At 37.5% G+C, this 26685-nt stretch overlaps 2 protein-coding genes and 1 long non-coding RNA gene across 5 annotated transcripts; all 3 read right to left on the bottom strand.

Annotated features, from left to right (window-relative positions):
* Window positions 1-190: 190 nt before the first annotated feature.
* Window positions 191-4244, bottom strand: LOC147556607 (putative transporter C405.03c). 2 transcript variants are annotated; one of them, XM_086657512.1, is made up of 8 exons: window positions 3683-4244; window positions 2759-3157; window positions 2045-2256; window positions 1784-1854; window positions 1562-1663; window positions 1275-1392; window positions 1056-1191; window positions 191-681 (listed from the first exon to the last, which is right to left on the bottom strand). In XM_086657512.1, the coding sequence occupies exons 1-8, from the start codon at window positions 3761-3763 to the stop codon at window positions 586-588; spliced, it is 1215 nt and encodes a 404-aa protein (XP_086513638.1). In that variant the 5' UTR covers window positions 3764-4244; the 3' UTR covers window positions 191-585. The 2 variants fall into 2 exon arrangements, with proteins under 2 accessions (XP_086513638.1, XP_086513639.1); XM_086657513.1 differs by having other exon boundaries at window positions 1784-1851.
* Window positions 4245-5598: 1354 nt separating this feature from the next.
* Window positions 5599-14382, bottom strand: MGD1 (monogalactosyl diacylglycerol synthase 1). 2 transcript variants are annotated; one of them, XM_086657510.1, is made up of 9 exons: window positions 14029-14382; window positions 12807-13614; window positions 12494-12666; window positions 10580-10741; window positions 10344-10485; window positions 9351-9575; window positions 8694-8756; window positions 8535-8609; window positions 5599-6079 (listed from the first exon to the last, which is right to left on the bottom strand). In XM_086657510.1, the coding sequence occupies exons 2-9, from the start codon at window positions 13320-13322 to the stop codon at window positions 5840-5842; spliced, it is 1596 nt and encodes a 531-aa protein (XP_086513636.1). In that variant the 5' UTR covers window positions 13323-13614; window positions 14029-14382; the 3' UTR covers window positions 5599-5839. The 2 variants fall into 2 exon arrangements, with proteins under 2 accessions (XP_086513636.1, XP_086513637.1); XM_086657511.1 differs by lacking the exon at window positions 14029-14382 and having other exon boundaries at window positions 12494-12680; window positions 12807-13528.
* A 3231-nt stretch (window positions 14383-17613) lies between these two features.
* On the bottom strand, window positions 17614-25443 carry LOC147556605 (uncharacterized). The gene is made up of 3 exons (XR_015233484.1): window positions 25330-25443; window positions 18863-18946; window positions 17614-17751 (listed from the first exon to the last, which is right to left on the bottom strand). It is a non-coding gene; the product is annotated as an uncharacterized LOC147556605 (long non-coding RNA).
* Window positions 25444-26685: the final 1242 nt, after the last annotated feature.

Raw genomic sequence — 26685 nt, 5'->3', positions numbered from 1 at the left:
AGTGTTTTGTCTAGTTCTGAACTGCTAATTTAGTATTTCACTGTATTTCACCTCTTGAGGTTATAGGTCTGGGTTGGATTCAGATAATATGCCCGGTTTTATATTAAAAGTGAAAAAAAGAAAACAAAATCCCATTGACACAGAATTTGAAATTCGACAAAAACAGAATAGGAGAAAAGCAAATACTAGCTTTGCATCTTAACTGCGTACCTATGCAGTTCTTCATAAATGTTACTATTAATGCAATTGTTATTACAAAAATAGAGGAAAGTTGTAACCCAAATTACAGATATAACTATCAGTTTCCAGAAAACTGATCCCAAGTAGGGAAGTTATCGATACAGCAAAATACGTATTTCCAACTGATACACCTCTATTAGCAATCAAGTATAGAATGATGTCTGATGTAATCTTTTTCAGAGTAAAACCCTAGTGTAGAACATGCGTGTGTATGAAGAGAAAAACTCTCCCGTTCTATTATATTTGATTCGAAATTCGTACATGTTTATTTTCTTTAACATTTTACAGTTGATTGAGATTTTGTTGGAAGTTTGTATACGTGGAGAAACTCTAGTCGTAGCACCTTTATTTGTTATAGTTATCATACCAGCTCCGAAGTAAATTTGTCGGCTTAAATGAGCATGAATCTGATAGGTTAGCTATCACAAACCCCGCAAAAACCTGGATTGAGAAGCAAAGGAAGAAACTCGATGTCAGTTCCAGATCTCTGTCAGTTGCTGCCTCGAAACCATATTATGTTAGAAAGAAGGGTTAAACACAGGTACAGATGTGATTATAGTAACATGAACAGAAATTTAATTATGGATCAGTTATTGAAAAGCATGAACATATATGTGATAATGGGTAGTTTGTCAAAACATGAACAGAGATGTGTTAATGGGTAGCTTGTCTAAACATGAACAGAGATGTGATCATGGGTTGATTACCAAAATATGAACAGAGATGTAACCGTAGGTCTGTTATAAAAACATGACAACAGTTGTGATCATGGGTTGAATATCAAACCATGAACTTGATTTAGTTGTGGGTAATACCTGAAGAGAACCGATGATATAGATCGCAGAATAGTGGCGTCCATGGATGGCCATATCTGCTACCATAGCAAGAGGTATTGTAAGGGACATACCCAAGGTTGCAACTAATGGGGTTGTCCAAACAACAGAAAGCGCCCTATTTCACATTCGAAAACCATTTGAGTTTTAATTTTTTACTTGGCACCAAAATTGAAATTGAAGCAAAAGAAAGGTTGATACCAAAAGTAGTCCGAAATAACACTTCCAATGAAACCATTAAGCAACAAGACTTCTTTAGTAGATGTTGAGGAGGGAAACTTGAATTCAGGTTCAATCCCCACAGCAGTCAGAGGCCACACTGCATCAATAAACTTACACAATATCAAAGTGGGATTTGGAAGACAATATTCTATAGCAAAATTATATCGACGGAGGGGGTTCTTTTACCATGATCACCAGTTTGTTTCTTAACACAAGTTCCAACTTTGTAACTACAAAATTCGAAAAAAAAAAAATATGCTTATTACCGAGCCACCAAAGACCAAGAAGGGCGAATAATCCAATATATCCAAAAATCTTATGCACATCAGCTTTTTCTCCTTCTGATCCAGCACATCTCTTCAGCATTACTGCATTACAAATAGATCAATTTCCATCCAATTTGAAATGAATTACTCACGTTGATATCACTCAAAACTTTTGAGTACCCAAAATGGAAGTACACAGGAGATAAGATCAGAATACTCAACCAGTAAATAAGCCATATATTACTGCTGAAAAAAGACCATAAACGTCTCCGACAATTGAGTGCTCCATACTTCTAGGAAAAATAAAAACAGTGGGGTTAGATTAAGAAAAATGATAGGATTAAACTGCTGAAAGCTAGTATTGCTGGTTCTTTAAAGAAGCTACAGTTACTAACAAGGTACATATACATACTACGGATAAGCATAAACAACTGCTTTCTTAAAGGACTCCTAATGCAAAAGCAACCAGTGAATAGAACTCACTCGGGGATGCTAGGCTCATCAGATGCCCATGTTTTTCCTAGTGTGGTCATGATAACACCAGCCATGGTGATAAAGACTGCAACAAACTTTGTTACGTTGAGAGAATCTTGTCCAAGGCATGCTCCGAAGAAAAGCGTAAACAATCCTGAAGTAGAAGACAAAACCGTAGTACTTGCCACACTTGTGTTTGCCAGTGCACTGTTGGATAGATACTGTTCGAAAATAATGAAAAGATGAACATGTAGATATTTTAGCAATAGAAATTGTGTGCATCTCTAATGAATTCCTAGAATTTGAATAAGATATGCTAAATTTCATACAAGGAAACCTCTAGCAGCTATTGAATTATTTGGGAAATTAAAACTCCGGAGAGACATTCAAAGCAAAAAAAAAAAAAAAATCAAAATATCATGAAATTAAGATGCTTCCTTAATGTCAATTGCACCGCCGAGGATCACTACAAGAAGATCTTCATCTATTTAATATAAAGTAGTAACTAATAAACGGTAAACCACACTGTTACTAATTGCTTTCCCTCAATAAACAACCCATATTATGTTGACAAATTCATAGACTTTGGCTTGTTTCATTTTTTTGACAAAAGTCGAATATGTTTTATTGTAAGCTTCATCAACTAACTTTTAGAAGCATACCCACTGCATGATAGTATAAAACAGACAACAAAGAAAGGGATAAACTTCTTTAATATCTTACCTCAGTTATAAACCATAATGGAGCAATACAGAAACTAGACTTGGCGATTTCCCATGAGCTAGGTTCAAATTTCACATTTTGTTCTTCGAACTCATCCTCAGTGTTCTTGGGAAGCAAAGGTTGTCTCCCCAATTCCATTTCGGTAAGATCCATATCACTAATTAGGCAATTTCTCATCTCTGTTTCTAGAATACGGTGCATTCCGTTAACTCTTAGTGGTGTATCCAATCCAAATGAATAGCTCATAGTCCAGTTCTTAAGTATTAGATCTTTCAATGACCATGTACCAAGTAACTTCGAAATCCAGTCCTTGAAAATTGCTATCGGAAGATATATCACCATAAGAGATGCCCCAAGATACGTAATAGCGAAAGGATGTCTATACTCCAAAAAGATTCTCTGCAAGGCATTACTTATCATAAATTCATATATATATATATATATATATAGCTCAAACTAGAAATGATCATACGAAACACCAAAACCATAACGTGATAACAATTAATAAGTTCATATACAAGACAACTCACTATATGCGTATGGCAAAGTCAATATCGAAGGGCAAATAGGGTCCGAACTGGGAAAGCGAAATTCGACTGATTATTAACATTTACCTATAGTATTGTCCTTTACTCCTAAACATGGCAATACTGAAATAAAGGTAGTTTTTGTTCTATTCAGTTTTACTAGTTAGGGCAGATAAAGCACACAACAACCAAGCCAATTTAGAGCGTTCAAACAAGAATCAAGAAAATGAAAATTGGGCATAACTTTAACCTAAAATTCCGAAATGAAACCCAGTTAATTGAAATAACAAGCAAAATCAAGAAAACCTAGGTAAACACATGAGGTAGATTATAGACTAAAATAACTTACTAAATTAGAAAGATTAATGGAAGAAACCAATCAGGAACTTATATTTACCTGAGTAATCTCAGCAGAAGTGACCCAGATGAATACAACTATTCCAATTAAGAACAACCCACCTCTGTATTTCCAACCCATACTCGAAATCAGTACCAAATACCTAGTCAGATAAACTCTTTCTCTCTCTATCTATCTAGAAGGGGGGAGAAAGTTTGATGTTTATATCAAAACCCTTTGGGCATTTAAGAATGGGGAAGATTATGAAATTTGAAGAGAAGAGAATGGAAATGAAAGAGGGTAAGGGTTGATTGGGAGGGTATTGGCTGAGTCTTTCAACCCCAAAACAAAAGGGGTAATAAGGGTTTCTGTGAGGAGTTTCGTCAAAGCTAGTAGTAATAAGTTGCATGTTTCATGTTGGCAACCGTTTTCTTCTCAAACTTCACTGTTCACTGCCATCTGTTAACACTCTGACAATTATGCCCTTCATCTTTGACCACACCCCACTTTGGCCCTTCAATCTTGTCTTCGAGATTGCTGCAGGTCTTCCTAGGTATAAAGTGCCTAACAGGCGTAGTGGATGGACACTCACTCCACCACACGGAAGTTCCAAATTCGATTTCTCCACCACACCGAAGTTCCAATCAACAGAAAATTCGAGGTTCATGCCTTCGCCACTCATTTCTCTACGCATGTAATTTTCCTAAGGTATCACCGAATCGAAGGCCTTCGCCACTCATTTCTCTACGCATTAATTTTCCTAAGTTATCATCGAACCAAATGCGAAAATGTGGTTTGAACTTGCTACCGTGTGTTGTCCCTCACCTGGGGGGGGGGGGGGGGGGGGATTCTAGGCAGAGTTTCTACTATAAGAAAATGTTTTTCAAGGTTTCATACAAGTTCCACTTAGCCGATGAGGTCGTGGGATCAAGTCTCGGTGTAAGCAGTTTGCCATCAAGATTTATCCCATGTAATTTAGTCTATAAATATAGTAAATACTGTAATAAATTTGTCGGACTTTAAGCCTATTTCATATTGACAGACTTGAAGCTTTTTTCATTATTGCTTAAATCAGGCGGTTATCGTGCTCCTCACATTTTCGTGATGTATCAATGCCTTTAACGACTAACGTAGATCGCAAACGATTTCTTAAAAAAGAAAAAAGAAAAAAAATTCCACTTAGCTGATGTCTTTATTTCTTAAATTATTGCATTCCTATCGCTGAGCTCCTGATTTAGAGTTAAAGTTCACTCTAATCCTAGAAAACGAGATATTAGTGTTTGAAATATGGAACTTGACGTAGTTATGTTTAGTGAGATCTAATGTTTAGGTCTTACATTCCTTAAACCATTTCCTTGGCATATAAGTAATCAATCTCTTAAGTATACCTATTCTACCACTTGCACGCTCATATTAGAGCCTCTAGAGCCCATCAGTGGTTAGTGGTTCAATAAGAAACATTCGTCACCTCTCCCTCGCTTCATCACCTTAATTAAACCTAGTAGTCTACGATTATCTGTTTTCTTTAACATTTAGGTCACCGCTTTGGGGAAGCAGAAATTTTCGAGGAAGACGGTGGAAAACAAAAAAAAAATAAAACCAAACACACCTTAACGTCGCCGGCAGAAAGTCGCCGGAGAAGATTGAAGTCGCCGGAGATGGTGGTGGTAGGTGAAAGGAAGAAGCTGAAAAATATTTGGTTGTTTGGAGAAAATAAAAAAGTCTAGTTTTTTTTTGTTTCCACCCAAAACTTCAAACCCCAATGTCTAGTTTTTTTTTGTTTCCACCCAAAACTTCTAACCCCGGAAAATTTCTTTATTTCCCCGTAACACCGTCCTAAATTTAGTATTGTCGTAAGAAGGACCCAATCTAACCCATTTTTATTTTTCTTTAGGGTAACTAGATTTTGGAATGCCCCAAATCCGCCTGACTGTATTGTATCCAATTTAATTGTATGTATATTTGCCAAAATGACAGATCTGAAAGCTCATGAACTGTTATTTTTGATTCACATGATAAAATATAAGTTCCAATCAACCTCAAACAATATGGTTAGAGTTGAGGATCATAAAAATGGTTGGTAATCAAATTACAAACATAAGCATTATTCCGTATGTTGTCGATAGCAGAAAAACAAAAGAAAGACGATCACTCCCTCTTACTTGACTCATCATCAGAAATTATTTTTCCCGAAATTACGAGAACAGAAACTGTTCTCTAAGTTGTACAAGAATACTGAGGAACAACTAAATTTCGTTCTCTTACTAGCTCATGAAGATCATTAACAATCTTAAAAACTGCATCGGGTCTCGCCAACTTCAATGCATTCTGAGACATGATCTCGAGTTCATCTGCTTTTGGACCAAACCATTGAGAAACAATCTTTGCTATTTGTTTTGGCGACTTCGAGAATTTACCGCATCCATTTTCCACTACATATGGCACATTTCCAACTTCCTACAATATGAAAAGGCAAATATTAGTGAATACATAAACTGCAATGAAGTATCAATGGGTATTAAGAAAAAAGTAATACGTTAAGACTCCTCAAGGAGGATCACATGAAAACTATCATGCTAGGATCGGTGTTCCTACTTAGCACAAGAGAATGGAAATCCTGTTAATTTCTTAAAAACACAAGCCTACATGTAAAAGTTGTTTTGGTCTATGATGTGAAATCATTGGTTGAAACTTCACGACCTCCAGAGATGAGTTTCTCTGTTAACAGACTTTCCAGACTAGCAAAGACAGTGAACCCCCATATGGTTATCAGGGTACTTCAAAGACTCATCCAACAAATCTTATCTACATGATCTGCAGGTCCCCATTCGTAGCTGAGCAAGCTCCTAAAGAAACTAAAGACCGTCACCAAATAGTCTTAGCATGTTAAGCCAGATCCTCTGTTTTCGCACAAATGTACATCTTTTGGGCAGACAAAATTCCATTCCCCGAAGTGAAGTCTTTGTCATCTTCCAGTGTCTACGTTCTTGAGTCTGCTTCTGTGAGGTTGTTACATCACAGTTTATATATGCCAACAGCGCAAGCAATAAATCTTCTTTCCAGTAGAACAATTTCCTGCTTCACCCCAATTCCAGCTGCTTCCCCTGGTCCCTCTCTCATCTCACATCCCGGATAGTCTTTGTGTTGACACTTGGTATAGAGCTGGGAATGTGTCCATACAGGATCCACAATCACACTGGCTGTCCTCCAAACTTGATCATGTCCACATCCCTGGTTTGAGTTTGACAAATATTTGGAAATCCTTGATCCATTTATCGTACCTTATACCCCATAAGCTTTCATTACCCTTCTAGGTCTAGGGTCACATAAAAGATCTTCACCAGCGCTTAGCAGTTACCACTTTGCTTCACAAATCGATACATGTCGTGCCAAACCCCCAAAGCACTTCGCGACAGAGCCTATTTTTTTTTTAGCTTTGAATTAATATTAATAATAGAAGGATAAGAATATTTACAGGAAAAAAACACAAAAAATAAGGGGGGGCTGAAAACTAGAGCGGCCTAATTGTTACATCGTGATAGCCTCCCAATTGGGGACACAAAGTCCGTGAATGTGCAATTCCTAGCCCAAACTAAGTTCCTGTTCCAGTGGAACAGCATGGCTAACACATCCTCCAAATTACCCAGATGATAGCCTGCCAATACACTATTTGGGTTGCATTCTTTGGACACAAAATCCGTGATAGCCTGCCAATACACTATTTGGGTTGCGCTCTTTGAATAATTTTCATTTCTATCTTTCCAAATTACCCAGATGATCGATATTGGGATCAGGGACCAGACATCTCTTGTTGATTTTCTAATCTTGAGGTTCTGACGTTGCATTATAGCCTGGATCCCCAAGCCTCTTTCGTCCTTTGCGGCAGAAACTGTCTCCTACTTAACATTATGCCTCTTCCTACTCGTCGATCCTGGCAAGAAGTCTTTCATGAACTTCTACATTTCTTTTACTGCTGAGATCTGAAATAGGAATTGTGAGATAGATTGGTATGCTCGCAAGGCGACTTGGAACTAGGGTCCACCTTCTAGCCTTCCAGTTCAAGAGGTAACAAGCATTATGTTTGTAGTCACTTCACTTTTTTTCCTCCATCACTATATCCCAGATTCCCAATCTGCCTCGACTTGTACTTGGCCCGAAAAAAGCCCCAAAATAGGTGGAAAGAAGGTTTCTGGCCTCCCCCTCAAGATTGTAGAGAAGTCCTTCAATTTGATGTTGTTTCCGACCTCAAACATTATGCTTTTTGAGAAGTTAATTTTCAGTGCCAATGCAATCTCAAAACTCCAAAGCAGCAATATCAACCGCAATTTGACTAGGTCGATGTTTGTACTTCATAGCCATGTTAAAACTCCAATCATATTTTTTGTTGACTAAATACAAACTAATGTCACAATAGCACAATACCACGACAGAAATCATTAAATTGGATGTGAACATTAGCAAATTATCTATGCATGCTACTCATAACTTCTAAAACTTTCGATCTTGCAATGTGCAAACTTCCGAGTGACGACCTATACAAGGTGATGCAACAAATACAGAGAAAACCCCGTTATTAACTTGCTGAACTTGAAAATCAACATTTCTACATCCATATGGTCAAGACTCTTAACCAAAGATAGGGATGAATATATAACAAACAGAAGTTCACAAATTTCGAGGACGAACGACAATTCAGCCTGCCCGCATGACACAAGGCGGCGCTTTCAAAGTATTGTATGTTTAGTAAGAACATATCTAAAGTTCAAGTCAGAGGACACCACAATATTTTTGATAGGGGTGATAAAAAATTGTGAATTTCGAAGAAATTACAAAGCCAAGAATGAGTTCAAACATGCCATACTAATAGATTCATAATTAATCTAGCAACAATAAGCAGCAAAAGTAGATTTACCTGCCCAGCAATATAATCGTTGAGAATTATTGGAAGACCTCGTATCATTGCTTCTGCAATCGTTCCTGGTCCTGCCTGTAAATGCCAAATCATCACGCATAATCTACGGATGAATCAACAAAATATTCCAATTCCGTTTTTCGATTTTGATGGAATTACCTTTGTTATGATGCAATCACAGGCACCCATGCATTCTTCAATTTTAGTAACAAAACCCTTCACCTGAAAAATGTAACCAATCCCACTATGAATGGTTGTAACACAGAGCAAAATGAAATGCACAAAATTGTAAGTCCCTTGAGTCCTTGCTCTTCGAAGATGCTTGTTGCTACTTGTTTATGAACGCGAAACAAACTGAAGAGATACCAATTTCCCTCTACTCTTTTTAATTATTCTTAGCATCTACGAACCAATAGAATAAATATTACGAATAAGGGGCACTATACCCAAGGACCGGAGAAAACTGATGATCCCTTCACTCAAGTCAGAAGGGACTGAGTTTATAGGTCTCAACTGAATGGTACAGAAACAAACTGACCCGTGTATGCCTCTAGTTTGTGAATTCAACTGAAGGCACCCCTAGTAGAAGTAGTTAAAATAGACACACCATACTGATTATAAAAATGCACATAAAACAAGGATTTACTCTACAAAATATACAATATAATAACATGAGATATTCAATTCATCTCGTGTTATATGCAAACATGAATTCATCAGCATAACATAAAATAAAATAAATTACCAACCTAAAGCCCATATATGAAACTTTGATAACCCAAGGAATCACTACTAGATAAAAAGTGTGACTTGTACCTTAACAGGGATCTTCCAGTTGATTGAACTCAATCTGTTAGCTAGTTTCCTATTACGGCCACAGATTACTAAGACCTGGCCCATTGGTTCTCCAAGAACATCATCATACAACGCATTCCCAAGCGCCCGAGCAGTGGCCTCAATGGGACCCATGCCCTCACCTCCACCCATCAACAAAACCGCAGGAAGATCCTCATCCATTTCAAGTTCCCTCCTCAGCTCATCCTACACCAGATTGTAATATGATAAAGATACATATATTGTTACTAGCCAGTGGAGTAAATGCAATTATAGATTAAGTTCTAAGGAAGATATATCGGCAACCATCAATTCTACCATGAGGACCATGTGATATGTGAAACATTAATCGAACTCGTACACGCTATTCTATCCAGTTTATTTTACTGAACATAAAATGTAATGCCTCTAATAAAAAGAATGCTCTAACTTCATTTCTTTTACATGGACAAGCTTCATCAGAATTCAGAAGAAAAAAGCGAGAGGAACAACGCGTCGGTACTAAAAAGAGTTAGCACTTGCGGCGTAACAATATAATTTATGAATTTATTAATGTAATATAAAACTTTAAATATTCATTTCAACACACATGTGTGTCATAGTGACTGTAAATATTTGTGTATGGGTGCCTATGAAAGTTAATGCACACACATATATATATATAAGTCAAAGAAGCGTAAGAGTATATATGTAAAGGATCATACGAAAAATAAACCAAAGAACACTCCAATGGCTAGTCGTAAATCACATTATTTTGCTTAACACCTCTAAAAGGAAGTAGAAACACTCCAATGGCCAGATTACTTCAATAGTACATTGAAGTACATTCAGTCTTGCCCCCCCCCAACCCCCCAAGCATTAGCGCACCCCATGAGTGACTATTGTATGCTATTACTCACACTTACAAAGTATGAAGAATAACAGATAATATAACAGGTAACAATATAAATGGAGTTATTTGAGAGGAAAAAAAACCTTTGGCCGAATAGGTTTAATGAAAGAAGGTCGAACTGGAAGGCCATAAACCTTAACTTGTGAAGGTTTTAGTCCAGCTTTTGATGCCCTTTTTGCTACCTCTGACGTTGGGCAGTAACATCTAGTTACAAGCTTATGGAACCTGAACATAGAAGTGACAACAGACAAGCTGTGACACTGATACTACAATGATTACTGGAAAGGGAAAGAGGAACTAAAGATGAACAAAATCCTACCATGTAGGATGGCAAGTGCTTAAATCTGTTACTACTGTAGTAAATACAATCTTTTCCAGAAGACCTTTAGCTCTTAGGACACGAAGTGGAACATGTTGCATTAGAGGATGTACACTGATAATAATATCCGGCTGGTACTTCATCAATCCTTTTGCAACCTCTCTGCATAAATACATGACAACAAATCCACAATGAATACACTTCCTACAAAAATTTCAAATCTTGAGATTTTCAAACTTGCTGGCTCGATCAAAGCCAACTGCAATGTAAATCAATTAGCATATGTCGGACAACACAAGTAACAATTCGATGCCTGAAAAGAAGTCCTTAATAAAGATCTACGAGTAACGATGTTTTGGTTTCTGTCTAAAACTGAAGTACGTTTCATACGAGACAGTCTTCAATGGTGGCTCATTGTTCTTTTTTACAAGTCCAAAGTACTTCAGACCTTTAGATAAAATATAGTTCTTAATATTAACATATCTTAATCCATTATTTAAATATTAGCTTTTCTCAATATTTTATTTAAGTATCTTGATGATTAATAATTTTGATTTTATACCGAGCACACGAAACACCATATCCTTTATATAGCTAGAAAACTCTTATCAAGGCAGGGCAATTATAGACCTCAGATGTCAGTACTCAGTAGATCATGGATGAATGACGCTACTGTTGGTTAGGCTTCACTACTAACTCCACTAGTTCTAGTCTATCAAAATACGGGGTAACTTTGCAGCCACACAGCTCTCTAATAAGAAGCTAAATAAGTCAAATTATGTGCTCTTTACAAATGTTAAGTTCAGATATATGATAATATTTTTGAGTTCTGGCAAATGTCTCTCACTTGAAAATTGACAATAGAGGAAAAGCAAGTCTCCTAATTCATACATAGATGCCAGCGGATAACATAATATCCAACAAGATGCACAAGCAAAGTAGCGGATTGAGCTTAGACCCCAAATCTACTAAAAAAGAGATGGACTTCTACCTAAGCAAATACACAGTCAAATTCTGAAACATATCCATCTAAATATCTAATAACTTCCATTCCATGAAAATAGTACTACTCAATGTTAAATCATAGATAGCATGAGATATCAAAAATTTATGTTTGTTTGTAGGGACAAATACAGGTTCTACCACAAAACTGATTATAAATACCAGAGTTTAGTCATTTGTTACTTAAAACAAGAGAACCGACCTAAACTAAAAGCTGGGGCCTAGTGCATATAAATTGTACAAACAAATAAAAGGCCTGCCAAGGCTGCTTATTTGTGTCCTCCTATATAATATAATATAAATATATTGAGCCCCTCTTAAAGAGACTAGTCACCTTCATATTTGGTCCTACTCTAAAAAGTAAAGCAATATCCAACTCATGTCTATAACTAAAGTAAACGTCCACTAACGAGTTGAAGAAAACCTAAAAAGAAATATCAGAGTTTAGGCAGAACATCATCACAAGTGAAGTTGCTCAAAACTTAAAAGTAATTTAGAGTAAAATAATTATAAGCTGCAAAAGGGTTAGATTTCAGGCAATACTATATAGACCTTGCTTGGGTAACCCCCCGCGCTTCCTCTTGCATCAACAAACCTCTTCCTCTGAAAATGAGAAAGGGAAAGAACGTTGGCAGACATTCGAGTTGCGCTGCTTTCTCTGCTCTCCAGTGAAATTTGAATGCCTAATTTCATTCCAACTTGGGTTTAAATTTGGTTCTATTTATGTGAGGATTTAGAGTTTCGGGAGATGAAAACAAGTCAATCTTTTTTGCTTCTTCTGGATGATATTAGACCTTTTAAACTAAAACTCAGTTGATGAAAAGAAAAATCATAAAGCTTGTAATTTCTTGCACTAATTAGTAAATTACAACAGAATACTAGAAGATGAAGCAAAAGAAAATCGATTCTCACCGAGCTATAAACATAGAAGTTGCAGCAAAATTGGATTGATGAACCAATCTAGGAGAAGTCCCATAGTAAGTCATTTTCCATAAGGGTCCATGTTTCACCAAGAAGTTATAGCTCCTGGGTAATTGATTAAATGGCCATGGAGTGTGCTCTGACCATAAATCTGTAACAAACACCTGTGCCATACACTCTAACACACAGAACATGATCAACAAATAGTACAAAAATAAAACCCACATTTTTTTTTTCTTGAATTTGTTCAAAGAAAAATTAAACTTCTTGAAAGAAAGCAAGCAACAATCAAAACCCAACTGACCTGATATTCATCACCAAATTGTTCATTAAAAGCAGCTTTAATGGCTTCTGCAGAAGCTCTATGTCCTCCACCAGTATCACTCATCAAAATAAGAACTTTTTTGGGCTTCTCCACCTTAACCCCATTCAAACTAATTCCTTCTTCCTCTACCAAACTAGACCCATTTTCTTTCAACCCATTATCATCTGAAGAAACCCTCACTGAAGCAAACCCAATTGGAATCCTATCACAGTGAAACCTAATAGCCCTATTGAATTCATTCCAAATCCTTTGAACCCTTGAAGCACTTTTGCTTAATGACAATGAAGCAACAACTTTGGACTTACCAGAACATCTCCCACCTGTTAAACCCCCGAACCTCTCAAAATACAAACCATTTGATAAATTCGAAGAGTACCCATTTGAACCCAAACTGTAAAAACCTTTGGAATTAAAGGAATTCCCACTTAAATTATACAAAGGATCGAATAAATGTTTGGGGTCTGGGGTTACAGCAGCAGAAGAAGAAGAAGACATGGTTTTCTTGTGTTTGAGATGGGATAAGAACTCAGTTCTTCAATCCATTGAAGTGGGATTTCAGTCTAGAGAGCAAACTAACAAATCAGAGAGAGGGCAGGGTGGTGGAAAAACGAAGTGGGTGAAGACGTGAAGTGGTAGCTCAAAGAAAGGAAAGAGGTGCGAGACAAAAATCGCGCAGTGGGAGGATAATAACCACAGAGGATATAATGGGAGATTCCAATATTTATAGGCAGAATTTTTACTTGTCTGGCGAGCAATTATGGATGGTGAGCTTCTCTAATAAGAGCATCTCCAATGGGACACTCTAATAAACACTCTAAAAATCTAGTTGTCAAGTGTCAAATAAAGATTCTCTTTCTTAGTGTCAATATAGAGACACTCTACATTTGTTTGGTCTCCAATGGAGATCTCTAAAATCTCTTACTTAATACACATGTCCCTCTTCAATTCAATAGATAAAAAGTAGTTGAAAAGCAAAGTTTTCTATTGGTTGGAGTTATAAAGTAACACTTAGAGAGTCTCAAGTAGACACTCTCATTTTAGAGTTTCTCTCTCTAGACACTTTATAATAAATGTGTCCAACTCATAATAGAGTGTCTAACAAAGTGTTCCATTGGAGATGATTTTTTAACAAAAACTCCTAAAAGTCATATGTGGCACTCTAAGTGTTAGAGATTGAGTGTCCCATTGGAGATGCTCTAACCCTTGAGGCCAAGAGCTTTCCTAATTGTCGAACGATTTCTGCTTGTTTTTCCGGAGCGAAATTTTACATATTTTGTTTTACTGCTATGCGATCCAGCTTCTGCTAATGTGAAGTGATTGAAGCATTTGTGTCGGGTGCTTCATCTATGTTGAAGGCGAATATATGTCTGTAACTTCTCGGAAATTTAGTCAATTTTTGTTGTTCTACTCCTGTCAGGGTATTTGTGGTATGAGTAATCTCCGTGTCAAGTATTTTGATTTGAACTAGTATTATCATATCTATCAAGGCATTTGACTCAACCTTCTCATATATTTTGAGTTGTCGCATTCACGACTCGATTCCGCTACTTTTGTCTTGGTAGCTATCTCTTGGCTCGTCTTCAACTCAACCTCAATTATTTTTCTATCAAGGTTTGGTCGGCTTTGGCCATCTGAATTTCTTATATCGATTTAGTTTCTTTAAATTGTGGGACTTCTCTCTCAAGTTCCCCTAGTGCTACCATTAGACATATTGTGGCTAAGGTTAGCATTAAGTGAGGTATAGAAACTATGGCGCCTAGGGACCAGAGGAACCGTTGTCGGAAGATGGTGTTATAGGCCAATGGTAAGTCTACCACGGCGATTTCCGTCATGATTTCTCTTTGTTACCTGTTTTCTCCGACTATAACTAGGAGTTTCAAATTCCCAATTTTGGATGGATTTTCTGAGATATGGATGGAGGGGTTAGGGTTAACAGATAAAGGACCGGTGCCTACATAGTTGATTGGTGCTAATAGAGAATAGAGCGGTTGGGCCTGGTGCTAACAGAGATGGATGCTAACAGCCATTTGGCCCGGTGCTTTTAGAAGCACCCTTATGAAAATGCTAGAGAAAATACAAAATTTTGGAGAGATATATCACTTTCTGATGCTATGTTTTCTAGAGAAAACAAGGTTCTAGAGAGACAAAAACGGTTGAAGAACATTTGTGAACAATTTACTTGTTCTCTTTAGGAAAAAGGTTGATATCGAACCTTTCATGAAAATGAGTAAGTCAAAACTTGATACATAATTATGTTGTTAGCCAAGAAAATGTTAGAATAATATTCTAAATTTCAACATATACATATGTATTATATTTCATGCAAATTTTCCAGAGAAAAATAAGTAAAGAGATACTCAATCTTGTTTTTGTATGAAGCCTAATCTAAGTAAATCAGAAAACATGTAATACATAAGTATGCTGTTAGAATCAAGAAAATGCTAGAAAAGTATTTAACATTTAAGCAAAATATATAAAAAGTTTCATAAAAATTTTCCGTAGAAAACAAAATTGTAGAGAGTGAAACAGTGGGACAAAATCTGTGAAGAATGTTTTTGGGAAAACGATTGATGTTCTAACTTTAAGGAGAATAACAAAACCATGCAATGTCCAACAATCCATCGTTGAAACAAAAAATTGGTGGAAGAGGAAATTTAACGAATAACAATGGACAAACCTTAATGAATATCAAACCTGCTGTTGTACGAACATAAAGAGAGAAAGTTTGTTTTGGCAATTTCGGGGAATAGGAAAGTCTAATTTTGGCAACTATGGGTTTCGAAATTATGGTTTTGACAACTATATATTGGTTAACTTAATCCTAAGAAACCTTTGGGTTTCTAAAGGGGAGGAGAAATATTCGTAGGAAATAAATGGTTTCAGACTTAGGGCGCACCAAAAAGTACACCTTCAAACCCAATTCTCATTTCAAAATTTCTTTTGGACTTATATTTTCATTGGTTTATGGGTGGATATATTGATGATGTAAAAAGTGGTCATAAGTTGACTGCAGTCAATAAGTCAAGAAAGACGAAAAGTCTAATGGTCAACCCGTATCAAGTCAACATAGAGGTTGAATCCGAAAGAGGTCCACCACTCAAGCCCAGAATTAGGAGTCAGTACGATCGTCTTAGGCGCCTAAGTCATGCTTTGGCTCAAATGAAACCATGGTTGTTGTGGGACTTAAGAGAAGACTAGGAGGTCCACGTAAGTGACGTCGATACCTCAATCCCGAAATATGGGGGTAGAAACGTGCATGATGCTTTACCGACTTGATCACAAGTCTGCTAGCTAAGGTGAAGACAAAAGCAAGTTAGATTACAAAAAGACATCCCTAAACTAAAATGTCTTTGGGTTACTAAAATTAGAAGCGCTGAAGTCAAGCACTGAGCCTCAAGCAAAACAATCCACAATTAAAAGCCCTGGTAGCATATGCTATGACCAGGCACAATAATAATGATTACATTAAAATTAAGCCATGTCGTCAGCATAATCACCGAACATTACAAATCTTTTGCAGGTTACTAAGATTAAATAGATAACTAACATATTTGCTGTTTCATAGACACAAAGAAAGGGGGGACCTCTTCACCCCTTAATTAGTAGAGACATACATCCTACTAAGCTTAGGATAAGCATTATTATACTGATTCGACAAAGTTTTATTGATTTTAAGTATAATTGTCATACATGAAATAAAGTTTATAGAAAGAATGTTTTGTTCACTCCGGAACGTATAAGATTGAAGCTTTCGTTAGAAAGAGAGATTGATATAGATAGGAGAACTAACAACCTTTTGTCTTTGCTAGAGCAGGAAGAAGAGAACTATTCCTAGTAGTTAGCATAGGACATGCGTTGTTACATTAACCCACTAATGTTTTGCTTAAGTATAAAATTTTGCGCTGGAAACAAAATTTAAGGAGAACACTCTGTTCATCACAAAAACGTTAAAGTCTGAGACAAAATTTTTATCCATTACAAAAGGGAATTTATATGTCAGAGGAAGAAGAAGAAGAAGGATGGGGGAAAAGATGTCGGAGGAGGATAAACTAAAGTAATAAAAGCATAAATCACTCGCTCCACAAGGTTACCTCCTCTCCTCAGTCGTAACAGGTATTCTAAAACTTTAAACACAACCTCCCTTAAGTCATTGAGAGTCCCCTTAACCAATTGATCAATAGGGTATAAGATTGAAATTAGAGAATTGAACCAAGTGACCCAGGCGATATACTCTAATAAATCCACCACTCTCCACTTCCACTTGGAACTCGTGAACGAAGAAATCTGGACCGAGGAGGATCATGTGAAACACAATATCAGAATCTGATTGGGGAAGAGCCACGTGAACTGCACGAGAAGCTCATTAAAAGTTGAGCGAGTGCCAAGGAATGTCGCGTGGAAGAACAAAATGAAAAAGACGCAAATGAAACATCGTCGATAATTAAAACGATTGAAGGAAGATTCAATTACTGATCATCGGATGGATTTACGCTGTGACGCCCCATGTTCCAAAATAGACACGACCACGCCCCGCAATTCACAGACGAGACAGAAATCCGACAGAGTCTCCTCTGTAAATCGAACCGGTCGCACCTGTAAAACCTGTTATGCAAACCATACATTCGCATACACAAAGAAATAAACTATCGAGCGGAAGCTAAACAAACTCAACTCAGTTTCGGGTCGAAACCCGAACCACAAACATACAAACTCCTCATACAACACCGATACAACTTATAAACAACTCTAAGTTTTACGTATATATATATATATTAGAGTTTGGTTTCTGCGATAAATACATAACTTGAAAATAACGAAAAAACCATATAAAACGACATAACTCCATTAGCCTCGTCAGACAAGATCACCGGCTGGAATACACACTCCGCCTCGAGACTACGACAAAGCACCTGCACACTAACAACTGGTAGGGGGTCAGAATACTCACCGACACGAGTTATTCTGGTAGAAGACCAATCCAAAACCCATCACGTTTTCAAAAGTTCATTTAATAAGTTGTAAACATCGTGACAAAACGAGTTATCAAACCAGTTACCATATATACTATATACAAAACCATTTTCCTTAATCTAGCAAGCAATAGCAGTGATTAGCTGCCCACCCATGGTGCACTCACAATAAGAGGAGAGTTCCTCAGGAGAACCTAGAGTGCGTTAGATAGTACCAACCCATTTATGACACTAGCTAATGCACTAACGTCTCCTCGAGAAAGAGACTTACCCCTAGCCGGTAAGCCCCTCTCCCACTAAGGGACTCCGCAATCATTGAAGAGTTTACCTCATGATACATATATACCTTAAGTATCTAAATACGTTTTTGATCACCGAGTTCGAATAAGAGAACCGTCCCCCAATTACCATGGAAGGACCTGAACCTCATTCTCTTCGGTACCCTGTCATGCATCTAATGCGATCTTTCAAAATCAGTTTCATTCATTTATCAAAACCAATATTCTCATTCGATTCAAATCAATTTCATTCGTATATTAAAACCAATATTCTCATTCGATTCATTATCTTATCAAACACGGAAGTGGAACAACCAAGAGTCACATCGCCACAAAGTAGAGGGACTCCCAATCAATGTCACCTCCCAGGCGAGCGGTCAGGGTGTACGGCCCTGAGCCTCGAGCTGGAGGCACGAGCACTAATGGCCAGCAAGTGAAGCACTCTACTCCCACAGGTCTCATGACTAATGTCGCCCACCTCACCGGTCTCACACGGATCACACCCTTGTCCACATGTCACCTACCCTCAATGGCTACGTGCCCGTAGGTTGACATAATCCGCAGTCAGGTACATACAAGAAAATCCTCAGTAGTTCAATCATCGTAAAATCAGTTCGAAAACATTTCTCATATCGCATCAAAACATTTCAAGCATATTTTAGTTCATCAGATAAATCGAGTTTCATGCTACCTAAACTCTAGTTATAGTGGCGCATATATAACTATAGAATCTAGCATATTCATTATCTATAAAAACCATGCTGGATAAAGGATTCAGAACCCCTACCTCAGTCCTTGCATCACCAAAGACCTTCCGCCTACCAGACGACCAAATTCCTCCTCATTCGCATACTCTGGGATTACTAAGAACCTTCGTAAATAAAAAGAATCATTAAAACAAAACCATGAAAACTTAAAAGCAAATTCGCTAACTTCGGAAGGCTTCAAGTATCTATCGAATCGATCTCTAACTTCGTACCTATGTCTCCTGAATATCGAAAATGCCTACGAACCAATCAACCAACTTCCCATAAACTCTATTTTACATTTTATAATCTTCATAAGTTGATGAATCATATACTGAACCCCATAATATAAAGATATAACTGAAATTGTCCTTTTTGGCCAACACTTCGTAGTAGGGTTCTGTTGAGAGAACCATGTTTTGAGAAGGAAAGCTTCTCACCGGAATCTATTCACAAGGGATGGACGATCGGCAGGATAGAGATATAGAGATAAGAAATGATGACTATGAATCTGTGGTGGTATTAATGGGGGCTTTAATGGGGAAGGAAGATGAAAATATCTTCATGTTATCAGAGGATGATGCAATCTCAGAAGACGAAGCAAGAAAAAGCTTGGCAATAAAATTAATCTCAGGAAGGAAGATGACTACTAATGTATTGAAGATGACACTAATGGGAGTCTGGAAACCAGTAGGAAAATTTTGGGTGAAGGATTTTCATGGGGATTCTTACCTAATTACTTTTGAATTAACAATTGATAGAGAGAAAGTGGAAGAAGGATCACCGTGGTACTTACAGGATGAATTATTGATTTGAGAACGATGTGAGAGAAACAAACTCCCATCAGATTACCGATTTGATCAAACTGAATTCAATATACAAATTCATGGGTTACCAATTGAGTTTTTGACAATTGAAACAGTAAGCAAGATTGGTAACCTAATTGGCATCACAAGGGAGATTCAGAAGGAGGAAACTGTTAAGTGGGGTAAGTACGCTCGAATTAGAATTCGTATTGATGTAACCAAAGCTCTAAGAAGTGAGATAGCTATTGAATTACCAGACAAACGACAAAGTTCAATACAAATCAAATATGAGAAACTTATAAGATGTTGTTACTTTTGCGGAAAAATTGGACACTTAATGGCGGATTGTATTACTAGAGCAAAGATACGAGAGAAAATATCAGATAATTGGCCGGAAGATATAAAAGCTAAAGCTAAGAAGCTCCTTATACCAAGATTCAGTGATGTTATGAAGGCGGACTTTGGAAATACTACAAAGATTGATTTCCGGCAAAGAGGAATCGGAGAAGAGAGCCGGAAATGGATTCCGACGAGAAGGGCCGAAGAGAATCTAGAAAAATCAAATTCAAAGGAAGCAGAATCCAGTAATTCGAGAAAATTACCTCATTTGGGTAGTAGAGAATCAGAAGACTATGCACGTTCCATAACTAAGGAGGAACGATTAAGGAAAACACATATGAAACAATTATGGACGAGAATAATATACCTCGTACTCGGATTGCAACAGTTATGGAAGGGGGACCAAATCCACATCAGGAAAATCCTATCATATCATCAAATAAAATAGCAGAAGATGACCCGATGGAAACCGCAGGGGGGCAAACAACAGAAGCAAACATACCCATTCTTACAACAAATGAAATGACTGTGGTTGGGTTAAATGGGAAGGGCCAAATTGGTATAGAGTTGTCACCAAATCTAAGAGAGTATAATAAACTACAAACCAGTACAGGGAACATGGAACAAAGAATAATGAAAAAGAATGCACTTAAAGGAGGAGGAGGAGAAAAAGATAATGGGAAAATACAGAAAAAGTACAAAAGAGGACCAGGGAAGAAGACGGAACCAAAGCTGAGAGAGTTGAAAGAAAATACAGAGATGATAAAAAATAAGAAAAGAAGTCGTTCTCTTAGTTTAGTTGATGAAAACTCAGAGGAAGAAGAGAGGAAGAGAGTAAAGAATGACACAGACAACTTGACTGAAGTACGGGTAGAGGCGGCCAACCCTTCAAGGCCGCTTACACGATGATTGTACAAAGCTGGAATTGTCGGGGAGCGGGGAATGCTCCGACAATTCTGTCCGTAAATTCATTCCTCCGGGCAATTAAACCGTCCATTGTTTTCTTGTCTGAAACTAAACTATCTCAATTATCATCTGAAAGTTGGATACAAAAGCTTAACTATAAGAAATACCATATTGTACCTTCTTTGGGGCTTAGTGGTGGATTGTGGCTATTATGGGATGATGAAGTGAAGGTGGAGATAATTTCTAGTTCACCAAATCATATACACTCCAAGATTGAGGAAGTAGGTAACCTACAGAAGTGGAATTTGTTGTGTGTATATGGGCCTCCCTGTGCTAATGATAGAGAAGAATTTTGGGAGTTCATGAGAAGATTTAAATTACAAATGCAGGAACCATGGTGTGCAGTTGGAGACTTTAACGCTGTAACGAGTGTAGCAGAAAAATGGGGAGGTGCAGGGTTAAATCAAAAAGCTACAGAACAATTCAGAAATATGATTACGGATTGTGAGTTGATTGATATTGGATATTCGGGACCAGCCTATACTTGGTCGAATGGGAGAGAAATACAAAGTCATATCAGAGAAAGGTTGGATCGTGTGTTGGCGAGCATAGATTGGAGAGTACGGTATCCCGATGCACAAGTGAAGCATCTCCCTAGAGTTAACAGTGATCATGCACCTATTATACTTAACACATCGAAGCCTAGAATAAAAGGTGGTATCCCTTTTAGATTTGAGGCGCATTGGACAGTACATGAGGAGTTCGAGGAAGTGATTAAAAATTCTTGGCAGCACATAAATTACCTTCAAGATGTGGAGTAGGGATAAAGTGGGTCAGATTTTTAAAAGAATTAAGGAAACTGAGGAAGAATTATTAGAAGTTCAAAATCAGTCACCTTCAAGGTTGGGTATGGAGGAGGAAAACCGAATACTTAAGAAGCTAATGGAACTACGAAGAATGGAAGAGAGGTTTTGGGCGCAAAGAGCGAAGAAGCATTGGGTGCACGACAATGATCGCAATACAAAATTTTTCCATCTTTCGGTCCTTAATCGTCGAAGAAAAAATAGTATTCTTACTGTTAAGTTGGCAGATCAATCATGGTCTGCTGACCAAACTAAAATTGCTAATGTTTTCCTTGATCATTTTTACAGGGCCTCCAGAGCAGAACCAATAACTCCGTTTCCAGATGCCTTTGAATTGACAAACCGACCGATTTCAGCTACAAACAACTTGATGATTAGTGTTGTTCCGTCGAAGGATGAGATATGGGGTGTTTTAAAAGAGATGAAGTCATGCAAAGCACCGGGTCCAGATGGGTTTCCTGCATTATTTTATAAGAAATGTTGGCACATTGTTGGTGATGAAGTCTCAAATCAAATCAGAGATATTTTTGACAAAGGAGTATTGCCAAGTAACTTCAATCATACTCATATTGCTCTTATTCCCAAAGTCTCAAATCCAGAAACCCCTATTGATTATAGACCTATTTCTTTGTGTAACGTATTGTATCGAGTCATTACCAAAATATTGACCAATCGAATTCGTCCTCTTTTGGGACAATTGATATCGTCAACACAGAATGCTTTTGTACCGGGAAGACAAATAGCTGATAATATTATTGTTGCACAAGAGATTTTCCACTCTATGGCACACACAACGGCAAAAGATGGTGCTTTTGCGTTGAAGGTTGATATGTCTAAAGCATATGACAGGGTTGATTGGAAGTTTTTAAGTGAAGTACTTATTCGAAATGGAATTATTGCCAATACTCATCGACTAATTATGAATTGTGTTACTACTGCATCTTTCTCGGTATTATTGATTGGAAGACCAAAGGGCTTTTTCTATAGCGAGAGAGGACTGAGACAAGGGTGCCCGTTAAGCCCTTATCTATTTATCTTATGTTCGGAAACCCTTACTAAACTTGTTATACAAGCTGAAACTAATGGGTTATACAATGGACTTAAGGTGAATAGACAGGCACCAAGTGTTAGCCATTTGATGTTCGCCGATGATCTCTTCTTCTTTGGGAAAGCGTCAGAAACAAATATTATTGGATTGAAAGGAATTCTCAACTCTTATGCTTCTTATTCGGGTCAACTTATTAACTATCAGAAATCCTCTATACATTTTAGTGCTAATAGTGATGAGGATAAAAGGGCAATGGTACTAAATATTTTGGGGGTGAAGGAAATGAGAAAAGATGATGTATACTTAGGCAATTACTTGTTAAAGCCAAAACACAAGTTGTCATCATATGACTTTATTGTGCAAAAAATAGATAAGAAGTTAGCCGGCTGGAAGAGAAATACATTATCACACGCGGGTCGCACGGTTCTCTTGAAAAGTGAGTTATCATCCAATCCTATTTATTTTCTTTCGAATAATATTGCACCAAAGGGGGTTATAGATAAAATTGAACGGAAGCAAAGAAATTTTTGGTGGGGACATAACACGGATACTTTTAAAATGCATCATCTGAATTGGAGGAAACTTCAAGCTAGTCAAGAAGTAGGTGGCCTTAGAATTAGAGATATGGGGAGTGTGAATAAGGCATTAGTAGGAAAGCTTGTATGGAGATTTCTAATGGAACCTGAGGCGATCTGGGTTCAACTCTTAAAGTCGAAGTATCTTAAGAATATAAATTTCTGGAATTACCAACCTAAATCACCAATTACTTCTACATGGCGCAGTATGTTAGAAATGAGATCAAATATAGCGGAAGGTATGTGTTATTCAGTTGGGAATGGTAAAAACATAAACATATGGGAAGATCCTTGGGTACCAAACCTAAGAGGATTTAAACCAGGTCGAAATGAAGATTACCAAGAGGAGATCCGTGTTAAGAAGGTATGTGAGCTGATTGATGAAGATAGGCAATGGAAAAAGCGGATAATTGAGGAGATGTTTGACGAGTTGTCAAGTAGAGCCATATTGCAAATACCATTAAGCCAAAATTGTACTGATGATAGAATTGTTTGGGTTCACACAGACAAGGGGATTTTCACTGCCAAATCTCTATATCAATCTATAGAGAGAGCGAAGCCAACAACGTCTTTTCATATGGAGTTATCAAGTGGATTAACATGGCACAAATTCTGGAAAAAAGTACAGGTTGCTCCGAGGGTAAAAATTTTCTTATGGAGAATTTTACACAATGCACTACCCACAAAAATGAGAACTCTCAGGTTTAGTGACCATATATCAAAAACATGTACATGGTGCCAGGAAGAAGATGAAGATGTGGATCATATATTTAAACGGTGCAAAATGGCGAAAGAAATATGGGCTTCTTATTCCTTAGACATAAGAATTGTCGATGAGTCACGCTTCATTGATATACTATGTGAATGGATCGAAAGAAGCAGAGAAGAAGATGCAAGTACGGAGAAGCTTTATATTGTGTGGTTTATATGGAAGGCGAGAAATAAATGGTTGTTTGAAGGAATAAAACCGTCTATAGGAGGCATTATTCATGCAGCAAAACTAATGCACAATGATTTTAAAGAGACCGACAATGGCCCTAATAGACAGACTAGAAGGGAGAAGAATGACGAAACACCATTGTCGTGGCAAGCACCAAAAGCAGGAGGAGTGAAATTCAACTTTGATGCTGCCTTCATTCATGGAAAGGCAGCAGCAGCAGTGGTGTGTAGGGACTCTAATGGAAATTTTGTAGCAGCTGAAACTAGTAAGATTGCGGCATCTTGCTCGTTAGAGGCTGAAGCAAAAGCAGCACAATTGGCATTGAATTTAGTGAAACAAGTGAACAAATTTCCAGCTATTGTTGAAGGTGATGCGATGGTGGTGATTAATAGTTGTCTATCGACCGAGAAGAGTATACCATGGAGAATTCGTCCAATAATGACTGATATACTATCCGAACTCAATAAACTACATGATATAGAATTCACTTACTGCTCAAGAAATTTTAATTGCGCGGCTCATACTTTAGCAACAGAAGCTCTCATATCAAATGAAAGTAATGTATGGAACTCTAATCAAACTCCAGTTTGTATTGTAAGCCAGTTGGGGGCAGATAAACCCAACATTAACTCTTTTCCAATCCATGAATAAAGTCAAGGCTAATGCCAATTTTCATCAAAAAAAAAAAAAAACTGAAATTGTCCATTCATATGAATTACGACAAAATTCGAATAACCATCACTATTCCTATTTATACCCAAAACTAGTTCAAATCTGAAATTCAAGCCGAAAAATAATTCGGCAGCACCCCGTCTATATACGGACACCCCAAAATAGTTCATAACATCCTAAACATGATCCTGAACATTAATTATTCGATGAAACTAAAGAATAACTGCTCCAAATCATGAACCCAAAAAAAACTAGTACAACTATACAATATTCGAATTAACTATCCTAAAACCATCAAATTTGGACGAAATTGAAAATTGTAAATGGATAGATATGTAGAACAAGTCGAATGAGATTACCTAGAACAAGTTTCGTTGAATTCCGACAACCGAGCGCGAAGAAATTGACAAAAGAATTTCATAGCCGTTGAATCCTAAATTTCTTTCACTTCCCACGGCTAAGTCTCAATGCTGTTTATTGATTCTCAAATCAATTTGGGACAAAGATGGAAAGGGGAATAAAAGGTGGGGTAGTGGGGATACGTGGCAACGTGGGTGGTGGAAATTACTTTGTATGCTGCCAAGTGTTACAAAACAAAGTGGCCATAGATTTAATCCATTTTTAGTCCTTCAATTTATACACACTTCATGAATAAGTCCCACCAATATTTGTACCCAGTTAATTCAATCTCCTTTATTACCCTTTAACCCCCAATTTGACCTTTTCTAATTGCCAAATAGCGCCTCTTCTAACCGTAGTCATTTATTTCTTCAACCGAAAACATGGGATGTTACATACGCGATAATCAAGGACGAAGGCAACATATTTCGTTTTAGGGTTATTTCTCAAATGGCCCCCAACTTTCTGACCAGCTTCCTGCCTGGCCCCCTACTTTAGCAATAATTCCCGTATGGCCCCCTTTTTCCGTTATCTTTAACATTCCGTTACTCTCACTCCTCCATCTCATTTTCTCTCTCTGCCACATCATTTCAGCACGCCACCTCATTGTCTTCTCCGGCAAGGTCGTCGGCCGACCAATTTTTCGGCCGGCGACCTTCAAGTATTAAATTTTTTTTTCTCTCTCTCTAATTTTTTTTATCATCTCTCTCTACACACTTCGGCGAAGGGAAACCCTTCGCCGGAGTAGGTCTGTTCAAGGAGCAGACCTTTGAAGGTATGTTCCTTGAATAGACCGGGATCTGTTCCTTGAACATAACCCTTCGCCGGAGTCTGTAGAGAGAGAGAGAGAGGAGAGATGACAAAAAAAATTTAGAGAGAGAGGAGAGAGAAAATAAAATAAATATTTTTGAAGGTCGCCGGCAGAAAAATTGGCCGGCCGGGGACCTTGCTGGAGGACGATGAGGTGGCGTGCTGAAATGATGTGGCAGAGAGAGAAAATGAGATGGAGGAGAGAGTAACAGAATGTTAAAGATAACTGAAAAAAGGGCCATACGGGAATTATTGCTAAAGTAGGGGGCCAGGCAGGAAGCTGGTCACAAAGTTGGGAGCCATTTGGGAAATAACCCTTCGTTTTATTCATGCTTGAAGAAATGAGAAACGGTGAAAGTAAACCAATCTAACGAAGGAACATTATTTAGATAAAGAAAAATCAGAAGGACTGGTTTCCCTACAATGCGCCACAAAGTAAAGTTTAAGGAAGATTTCTTTCATGATTAAACATCTATTACAGAAGAAATTACAACAGGTTCAACAGA

The sequence above is a fragment of the Eschscholzia californica genome, unplaced genomic scaffold (assembly GCF_041429995.1).
Source record: "Eschscholzia californica isolate CP2 unplaced genomic scaffold, dmEscCali1.0.p SCAF_2, whole genome shotgun sequence".
NCBI lineage: Eukaryota > Viridiplantae > Streptophyta > Magnoliopsida > Ranunculales > Papaveraceae > Eschscholzia > Eschscholzia californica.
The sequence above is the reverse complement of the archived record's forward strand: the minus strand, read 5'-3'. Positions and strand labels throughout refer to the sequence as shown.